The sequence below is a fragment of the Platalea leucorodia genome, assembly GCF_965183815.1.
Source record: "Platalea leucorodia genome assembly, chromosome: 3".
Lineage (NCBI taxonomy): Eukaryota > Metazoa > Chordata > Aves > Pelecaniformes > Threskiornithidae > Platalea > Platalea leucorodia.
Window position 1 is genome coordinate 15,420,373 of NC_138825.1, and position 10,034 is coordinate 15,430,406.

General features: G+C 47.8%; 1 protein-coding gene across 1 annotated transcript; it reads right to left on the reverse strand.

Annotated features, from left to right (window-relative positions):
* Positions 1-138: 138 nt before the first annotated feature.
* On the reverse strand, positions 139-6,886 carry CST7 (cystatin F). The gene is made up of 4 exons (XM_082305245.1): positions 6,790-6,886; positions 2,295-2,467; positions 1,874-1,990; positions 139-1,389 (listed from the first exon to the last, which is right to left on the reverse strand). The coding sequence occupies exons 1-4, from the start codon at positions 6,863-6,865 to the stop codon at positions 1,312-1,314; spliced, it is 444 nt and encodes a 147-aa protein (XP_082161371.1). The 5' UTR covers positions 6,866-6,886; the 3' UTR covers positions 139-1,311.
* Positions 6,887-10,034: the final 3,148 nt, after the last annotated feature.

A 10,034-nucleotide genomic window follows, 5' to 3' on the forward strand; every position in this document is an offset into this window, starting at 1 on the left:
GCCAGCTGCTCATCACAAGTGATGTTTCTGAAGCAGAACCTGAGACTTGCCTAGCCTGCAAAGGTTTGCTTTGGGATTAGTTGGTGCAGAGACCTCAGCTGTGCTGTTAATAGATCCATCTGCCTTAAGATCCCTGGACCTTGGCCTGGAGACCTTCACTGGCCTTTCTTGACTGAATGGTTGTTATAAAGGCTGAAAGTGCGGGTGTCACTACTAATAGGATTTGCAGTATTGCTGCAGAAAGGCAACAACTATCAGAAGAGAAGGGACGTTTGTGGAAAGAAAGTGTTCTTCATAGCTTAGGTCAGGGCCCTATCCATTTATAACTGCTGGTCTGTGTATGACTGAACATGGGTCCAGACTTTATTGCTGTATTAAGGGAGCAGTTACCCAAATCCTTCCAAATAAGGGTCTTAGTCCAGTGTAAGCAATAATCTGCCCATGCATGAAGACTGAAGGCTGAAGGAATGGCAGATACTCACCTAGGGAAGACCATCATTCTACTAAACTTGAATATAAGCTGTGGTCAGATGGAGATTGAATGTCTGCTGTTAACCTGAATGAAACTACATTGTTCAACCTCAGCAAGAATATGCTTTGGGAATATGATTGGGTTTATTTGTCTTGGCATTTGCAATGATGCCCTTTCATAGTATAGATTAGCTTTTGATTAAAGTAGAAGCACTAGTTAGACTGTGTAATTTCTGGGCTGTGGGTGTGTTTCAAGACAGCCTTATCCATACTCTCGTCTTGAAGAACAACTCTAGCTCATGCATTCCTGACAGATATGTCTAACCTTTTCTCTAGCACTGGAATCTCTAAAGACGTGTGTGTACGTGTGTGTGTGTGTGTGGACTTTTGTGTGTGTGTGTGTGTGTGTCCCAATGCAAAATATCCCACTGTTGTAAAGCTTTCCTCAGTGTTGTAGTCACATGTGCTGTGGTTTAGACTTGTTTACGTCATAGCTGTGTGAAGATTCATCACAGAATAAAGCAAGTCCAACAGAGCTTCCTGGGTGTGTTCACACTGATTGGAAATTCAGCCAGAGGGTGGATGGCTCTCTACTGAATGAATGACAACATGCTCTCATCTGCAGTTTAGTTTTGGAAAAACAGATACACAACTGGATAGCAATAAATTCAGTCAAGGCAGGTCTTTTCTGTGTCACTCAGATTTTGAGCATCTTTCTAAGGGAGAAAAACAACTACGTGCTTTGAGAGAAGAGCTCTGTGGTGATTCTGTACAGCCATTCCCTGCTTCAGTTTTGGCCTCAACAGTCCAGGCAAGGAAAAATTCACGGGGAAAGGTGAGTCAGTGACAGAGAGCAACGGGGACATGTGCTTTATGTAACCAAGGCGTTATCCAGACCTCAAAATAGCATCTCAGCATCTGCAAATAAAAGGGGAATTGGTGATGAAGTTGAGGTGGCTGCTGGTTGTTCTCAGCATTGTGGGCCACGATGGGGGAGGAGAGAACAGCATCTTTTCGTGTGCCCCCTTTATCATGGGAAAAGTATTGTTTGCTAAGTAATCATATCTTAGTGGGAAAGCCCCTGTAAGGATTTCCCCCACCCAGGAAATCTCTCTATTTAGCACATACTCTATTTCTGAGCAATTTCACTCATTTATCCAGGAATATGGGCTAGATAGCTGTGTCTGGTTCAGCTCCTTGCAGATGGGAGCTAGCCCTGGATGCATGGGAGGTACTATGCTGCTTATACTGATAACCCTGCCTCACTCCAGCTGGCTCTGCACAGAGGAGGCTTGTACATCTGGGGGGACATGGCAGAGCTGGTCTGAAGGTGACTACACAGCTAGAGGTGGCCAAGAATCACCTGCAGTTACTGGGTACCCCAAAGGAATTGGACACATACCTGTTGCAGGTTTTTTTTCCTCTGGAAGTGGCAGCTGTCCAGGCTCGAGTGCTCCCTCTTCTCACACACGGTGCGTCCAATTTCCACGTGGAGCATGTATTTCAGCCCTCTGACAATCTAGAGAAAGCAGTTTCCTCCTTTGAAGTCAGGGCAAGGGATGCAAAAATTTTGGCTAGGAATCAAATGCTACATCTGTGAATTGTGTGTGGTGGTGTGGATAGAAGTGTGTTATGTTGAATTACTGGAGGGGGGGAAGCCCTCCCGTGGAGCAGTTGAATGGGATAGAGGGACATGTGCTGTGTGTCTTTAGGCACGCATAGCAGTCCTGAGGAGGATCAGGGCTCCCATATCTTGGGTGCTCTGTAGGTGGGTCAACTGGTAAATGGTTTGGAGGACCACCAGAAATATGGGCTCTTCTTACCTGTACCATGGCTTTGTTTATTTGTGATTCCTTAAAAAGAAAGAGGTCATTGGAACTGTTGTTGTATTTGTAAACCCCAAAGCGAGCTGCCTTGCGGACACCAGGATTGTTTGTGTTCATTGGGACAGGGAAGCCAGGTTTCATGGTCGAATTAGGTGGTGGTACATCTGTAGCTGAAACAACACAAAACATGAGTGCAAAACACATCAGGTGCCTGAAATGGTGGGAGCTTCAGCCCTCTGAAACAATGCTAAACCTTCTTACTTGTCCCATGCACTTGTGCTTCAGAAGGACTCTGCTCACATCCATTAGAAAGTAATTTTCCTTTATATGTTTGAAATGGTGAAACAATCATGTGGAATGAAGTGACAGAAAAAGATTCTGCTAGAAGTGGTAGCAGAGCTCAAACTGACTTAGAAGAAGCCAGGGTATCATGACTATTATTTAGAACATCTCTGGTATGACTCCCGGCGCATTGAAGGCCCAACTTTGAATCTAGTTCTAAAGCTAGGTCATGTTGCTCAGAGTACAGTATAATTTTGATAACTTACCAAACACTGGCTGGCAGAGCCCTGCTGCTCTTAGCTGGCATGCCGAGTTTAACTAGCAGACATAAGTCTTTCCCACCTCCCCCTTAATCCTTTGATGGCATCTTGAGGTTTTTATTTTAGGCGGATTTAGGTGGTGATAAAGGTGGGGGGAAGATCCCCTCCCTCTACATGCTGACAAAGGAGAGGGTGTCCTTGTTCTCCAGCTGGGCAGGGAAGGGCCTGGGGCAGAACTTGGACTAGCTCCCCGCTGTCCTGGAGAACGGGCTGCTTTGGGTGCTGAAGTGCTGTTGCCCTGACCCAAATGCCAAGGACCATCTTATTATCACAGCCATCAAGTGGAGGAGCAAGGTGTGTAGGAAACTGAGATTGGGCTTCCAAGCTTGAGCACTTCTTCTCACACAGCCCTTATTACTATATATTCTTACTGGGTTGTGTAGCTAGTTTCCTCGTGCCCTGCTTGTTTTTTCAATAATTTAAAAGAAGCTCAAAGGTTACGGTTAACACCAGTATTTTCTCCCCTTGACACTTGCCTTCCCCTCAGTTTTCCCTGTTCTGAAATACAAACAAGAGGAAGAAATCCTCAACCTGCACAAGCTGCTGTTCGGCCACTGCCGATGCCAAGACCTGCCAGTGCAGGAGGTGGCCCTTGGAGTTCGTGCTCTGTGTGTGTGTGTCTAGGCAGCGAGCCTGTGTGTGCACGTGCACACAAATGTGCATACAGAGCTTGTACTAAATCTGCTGTGAAAGTGAAGCTTTTTATTACCTCCAGCTTTTTTTCACAGCTAGTTCTCTCACTAACAGCCAAGCACAGAGCATAGACCATGTATTTAAGCCAGTTTCTACTAAGAAACTCCAAAGTAGAAGAGAGAGGGGCAACGTGGTGACCCAGAGTCTATTTAAAAAAATGCAAAACCGCAGCATTACATGTCATCATCGGCACAAGAGGCTGCAAAAATTCAGCTTTCAAGTTGCTTACGTATGTCCTAGTTACTCTATCACATCCTCCCCCGCAGGTGGTAATGGCTGCACCCCCTTGTAACACTGCTCAGGGATTAGAGTGTTGACCTGCAAAGGAGAGAGACAGTTCCACGTCCCTCCTCCATCCAAGGATGTCCAAATTCACATCTCTTCCTGGCTGATACACCAGCTATCTTAATGACCCCTATGTTTTCTTGCAGGTGGGAGCTGAGAGACCCAGACCATGTATCTGAGAGGCACAGATGTTTTGCAAGTGGCTTTGTGTCTGGTGTAGAAGCGACAAGCTTTACTGCCCCACATCTCTGATCTATGTTGGGACTGGGTGTGCAGCCAGTGCTGAGCAACCCGGCAGTGTTTTTTTCACGTAACAGCCCAGAATCCACTAGGTCCCAAGACTATTCTCTATGGCATGGTATTTTCCCACTGCAGCAAGGGTGGGATTCAAGAGTCAGAGGGACTCATGACCATGCAGCCTAGGACTGAAGGTATTTCTCAGGCAGCATGTCTTATCCAGTGGTCAGCTCATGGATAAGACTTTCCAAAGCATCTGTTTGTCCTCTTGTCCTGAATGGGGACTTTGCCTGGGGGTAGAGGTGGTGGGACCCACAGGTGATTCAAGAGGGCCATGCAGGACCTGCCTGAAGTCAAAAAGGAAGCTTGTTTTGGGCCTTGCCCACAAGACCAGCTGTCCTTATTCTTAGGGTTACTATGCTTTTTCCTGTGCCGTCAATACCAACTCAACAGCTTATAGGAACAAGGTTTTTCCCAAGCTCACCTAGCAACTGAGCCAGGCTGCCAGGCTGAGAGCAAGTCACTGGCTTGGGCTCATCTGGCTGCTCCTCAGGACCTTGCTTGAATCTATGCCCTTATGCCTGTTGGAAAGTCAGATGTGGCAGTGGTGGGGATGTTGACAGCAGATACTGTCCTTTGCAGTAGGAGGAGATAACTGCAGGCTTTTTCAATCTTAGCACAAAGTCACTTTAGCACTTAGCCCTCAACACCTCTTGAGTCATGATGACATCTTTTTTTAGGCATGGGGTGGCAGAGTGAGTGAGGCTGGCTGAAGTCACCCTCTGTGTGTGGGAAGAAAACTATGAAGTGTGTTCCCCAAAGCAAGAGGCAGAGTTCAAAGTGCCCTTGTTCCTGACTCTAGTGCCTGGTAGATCCAGCAGTGTCACACGTGGCGAGGCCTCTGAAATGCAACATCTGGAGAGGTAGGCTCACAGCCTAGCAAGCTTGCCCATGTGTTGTAGACAGGTAGCAGGCTGGTAATACACCGTGTGTGGTAGGCAGATGGTAGGCTAGTATATTTTTGCTCCAGCTTTCACCAAGGGGTACCGGGCATTTCACCTCTTTCACCCATTGCAACTTGGTGTTGAGAATGACTCATACCAGAGCAAAATGGGTATAAAATCTACTGAGTCCTTGTGGGAGAACTTTATCCCCCTGTTTTCCTCTGGTGACCCAGATTCCTCAAGGCTAGGATTTGTTTTTCTTGATGTGCTTTGACTCTTGTTCAAGATAGTCACTGCATGGCATACACACTGGTCTGAAATCACTTTTGCTGTTTGGAATAGTTTGCATCGCTATTTCCAAAACCCAGATACTCTCTGGTGTGAGGTACCTGTGGTTCTGATTTTCTTCACTGCAACCTTTCCTAACAGATTCTTCCCTAGCTTGACCCTTGAGGGCCATTACCTTGAGAAGCTGAATGCGTGTAAGGTGATGGCCTCATTCCAAGAGCAAAGCAGAATGGCCCAGAGAGTCAGATAACAGTGCAAGGCTCTAGGCATACCAGTATTGGTGAAACCCTTGTCATCCAGGCCTGGGTGGGAGCAGAGGCACTGCATGACCTGGCCAGGCACCTACAATACTCAGAGGCCCAGAGGATGTGATCTCGTGACCTGGGAAAGCTGCTCTTCAGGGAGATGCTTAGGGCCAGAGCATTTGTATTTTAGACCCCATCCTTGCTTCTGGGTTTGGAAATGTGAAGAGAGAGGGAAAAATTTGGCCCTCCTCCTCTTCCTTCTGTTGGACGGTAGTAGGGTAGACTCTTTTCCTGCTCTGAGTTAACAGGCAACTGCCCGTTATTAAGCAAGAAGTGGCTGTTCTTGCAGAGATGAGTTGAATGTTGCACTAAGAGGCCCTCTCTTGCGCTTTTCTCATTGAGGAATAATTTGAGGGCCCCATTCCTGCAGTATGAGAGAGCAATCCTGTGGATGCTCTCTCCCATCCTGCAGTGAAGCAAATAGGGCGATTGCAACAGGTTGCTTTTTTTTTTTCTCTTTCCATGGGTGCTTTCAAAACCTCCTCCCCATTACTAGGAACAAGCCTAGGCTTTATCTTTACATTTAAGGCACAGCAGAGTTCCTGCATGCCTCTGCAACCCCCAAAGGAAACCACATCCGAAACAAAAAGCTACTGGCTAACCAAACACCATCCCTGAGTGCATTAGTACTTTCTGTGTATGGGAGTCAAAGTAAAACTGAAGTAGAGCTAAAACCTTCAGAGAGAAAACACTCCTGTCTGCAGCTCCCATTCTAAAGATTTAAGGCAAGCTGCAATCAAGAGAGTTTCCTTGCTCAGCAAAGAAAGAAATGATACGGAGTAATGTTTCATTAAAGTCAGCTAATCGGCACTCAAGTGCCCATCTGTACTTAGCAGTCAAATTGTTACCCACAGTCTTTAGATTTAATAATCAAGGTCATGCAGAGTTTAAACACTGACAAATAAGTTAAACCCCAAAGTTGACTTTAAAATCCTTAGATGATGTCCCTGGATAACACGGTTCGCTACAAGGGGAGAAAGTCTTTTAAGCAGTTGGATTTTCAGCTGCAGTCTGAACCCTGCAGTGCTGAGCCAGCATGGGCAGCAGTTGGAGAGGGGCTGTTATTTACCAGTACATTAGAAAGCAGCATTCATAGGACCTAAAGCACAAGGAAAACAGAATTAGTTTCTACTCTTACCATCTGAGGTCCTGGTGAAGCCCCAGAGTGCCAAATAGCAAAGCGCGGCGAAGCTCCAGGCGAAGTTCACTGCCATCTCCACCACGTCAGAAGAGGAGCCCGCCAGCAAGAGGAGTGACCGCCCTGCTTCCTGCAGGGGAAGATGTGCCTCTTCGAGTGCTCTTATTGGCTGGGAGGAAAGAAAAAAATCACCCTAAAACCCCCTGAATCATCACAGCTCTGATGCAGACTTCGCCTCCTGCTGATGACTGCATACCTCAAAGCACCACAAAACTCTAGATTAGTGATAGCAGCACCAGTCCTGCATCAGGCAGGGACTTTTGCTTCGTGATCCTTAGGTGTTGTGCAGAAGCATGGGCTTACATCGTATGTGTGATGTAACACTGGGAAGTGGTGTTGGGGTGAGGAGGATAACAGTCATGTGCTTTAAGATTCATGGGGAAATTTAATCCCTAAGAAATGGGCAGTGAGCCCTGGGGATGCAGTTCTTGGCTTGTGTATGGGTGTCTGTTCGGGGAAAAGCCTGACAGAGAAGATAGGCCCAGTGTCTTGCTTTCCCTGACATGGAGATGTGGGGTTTGGGTGGGGGAGACAAGGAAGTTTTAGGGGCACCTACCTGAGGGGGCTGTGTGGAGCAGAGCCAGTAGGAAGAGGATTTTGGTTTCGATGGCAGAGGAGAACACTGTGCTCTCCATTTACAAAAGCTGTTCTGACAACAGCAAAGGGCTGCATTAGGCTCAGAGGAGGTGAGGTTTTTCTTTAGGTGCTCTCCAGAGAGCAAGAGAAACACAAGAGGAAGGGTGGTTTGGCTCTCTGGCATGCAGAGCTTTTCAGCTCCGGGGTTGCATTCCCCAGGGTCAGTGCTTGGTTTCCAGAGAGGTCATCTCCAGGCAGCGTTGGTCCATGCTGAGGAGCTTACAAGTTTGGAGAAAGGAGTTGGTTGCTAGACCTTGTGATGCACCTGAAATCACCAGCTGCCAGAATCAGGAGACTGGGAGATGAACTGATGTCTCACTGAAGGGCTGGGTGTGGTGGACTGTGTGTGTGCATGTTTCACGTGAGCAGGAAGATGGTGGTTGCCTTTCACTTGCCGCAGCAATGAACTGTCCTCCTTTCTGAGCAAAGATATCTTATTGCCTGAAGGAAAGTCCTAATGTAGGTTAGTGTAGGTGGTGCATAAGAAGCTGGAGGAAAATAATCTTAGTGTTTTCTTGTAGGAAGGGATTAGGTAAACCCACTGTTGAAACATCCCAACAAGAGGGAATGGGGCAAGCATGGTGAGTCACGTTTATCATCAGTCCTACTTGCATAGAGCTTCTGAATCACGTTGAGAGAGAATGAGAGGGGCTATATCGGGGATTTTTGTCATGTCACCCTCCCTTTTTTTTTTGAGCTCACACAGTGACCTGTCCCTCAACCGTGGCACAGGTAGGGACTCACTCCTCTGCGTGGCTGAATCGGGTATCTTCAGCCCTCCCTTTTCCCTCAAGAACTGTGCTCTATAGTTCTGCCTCACTGAGAGACTCTGGGGGAGTGTCTTTGTAAGCCTATAGTGAGTCCTCCTGCACCATGCAAGAGAGAGGGTGGTCAGGACCCTCGTCACTGGATCCCAACACATCTCCTGTGTGTTGCAAGAGCCTGTTTGTCACCCTGCCACATGATGCACCAGAAAGGGGTTCAGGCTTCCTGCAGGATCTCTGTCCCTGCTCTCTCTGCTTCCCGGTGAGCTCACAGCCTTTTGATTTGAGTTGAAAGGGGCCCAACGTGAGGGTCTGCTCAGGGATTTGAGGGGATCTTTCTAGAGCGTAGATTCTTTCCTTGCTTAAAACGAGCGCTTTGGGAACCACTAGCAGCCCTTTGACAGGGTTTGGTGTGAGTGGGGACGATGACTAACAAAGTCAGAGAGGGTGGTGAGATGCAACTCCAGCACCCACCCGGCTCTGTGCGAGGCCACCTTACTTAGCTGTTGGCACTAGAGGGCACCAGAAGGTAATTTGCTGTGCCAGAGCCCAAGCTTGCCTGGCCCAGGCACCCACAGAGCATCTTGAGCAGCCGCTGCTGTTCTGACCTGAGTGCTGGGGAGATTGGGGTGCCCTTCTGTGGAGCCCCTTCCTCTGCACAGAAGCCAAAGGCAAGAGCAAACCTCACAGACAGAGCAGAGTTGTCCCCAGTGCAGCAGGGACAGACCCCAAGGGCAGTGGCTGTGTTTCAGCCTCATCCGAAACTAGCAATGCCCTGGGCTCTCTTCTCGCCTAGGAGGTTGCCTGTGGCTTTGACAGATCAGCCCTTGGGTGACTGATGGTTGGTGCCCCAGGGCAGAGGGGAGTGTGCTCTGGCTGTCAGGGTACCCGTGCCCACGGTCTGATGCAAACCTGGCTTGTTCTGCCTCCTGCTCTCCTGCTGTGGTGGCATCAGTGCTGCCACAGACTGTCCTGGGGAGCCTGACCTAGGACCTGCTCTTTCCTGAAGAGCACTGTTTTACTGTTAACAGGGTTTATAATGCCTAACAGTGACTTAAAGAAAGCAGCATGTGTCTGCAGAGGGCACATTTTTCCTGCCGCCTTCTCTTTCCCCTTCTTTCCATAAAATTGCTCATTTGCGGCTCTTCCGAATCAACTTTTCCTTTTCCTAATGACCTTTTTATGACTCTGCTGAGGAAGTTTCTCTGGTTCTTTTCTCTAGGAAGTAACAGAGTGCTCACTAATGAGCAGTAGTATTAATAGTGCTAGGTACTATTATGTAAAAAAAACCCAAAACAAACAAAACCCAAATAAAAAATCCCAAACCCACCAAAAAACTCCTCCTCTGAATAACTGATAAATAATAGCAAAGTCCTCCAAGACCACAATATACTTGTTATTTTTATTTTGGGAATTTTTGTGCCATGGAGGAACCTGTGCCTGGAGACTGAGACTGTTGTCCCTTTGCCATGTCTCATTCCAACCAGGTGCCATCTCCTGGGACACTGCTCTGTGCCCCAAATCCCTGTGTCTGCAGGAGGAGTGGAGCAGTGTGATGTCTCATCTGACATCCAACCCAGGAAAAGGAGGCAGATCCTGTTCTCTCTGAAGCTCCCTCAGGGTCACTGATGGGAATTTTGCCCACTTTCCCTGGAACACATGTGTAGACCACCTCCTCCAGACGAACACAAGGCATGTGGGGAACTCTTGTGGGATGGTTTCCACTCCCTAAATTTCCCACTATGTGGCTGTTCCTGTGTAAGCAGAAATCCTCAACAGGGAGAG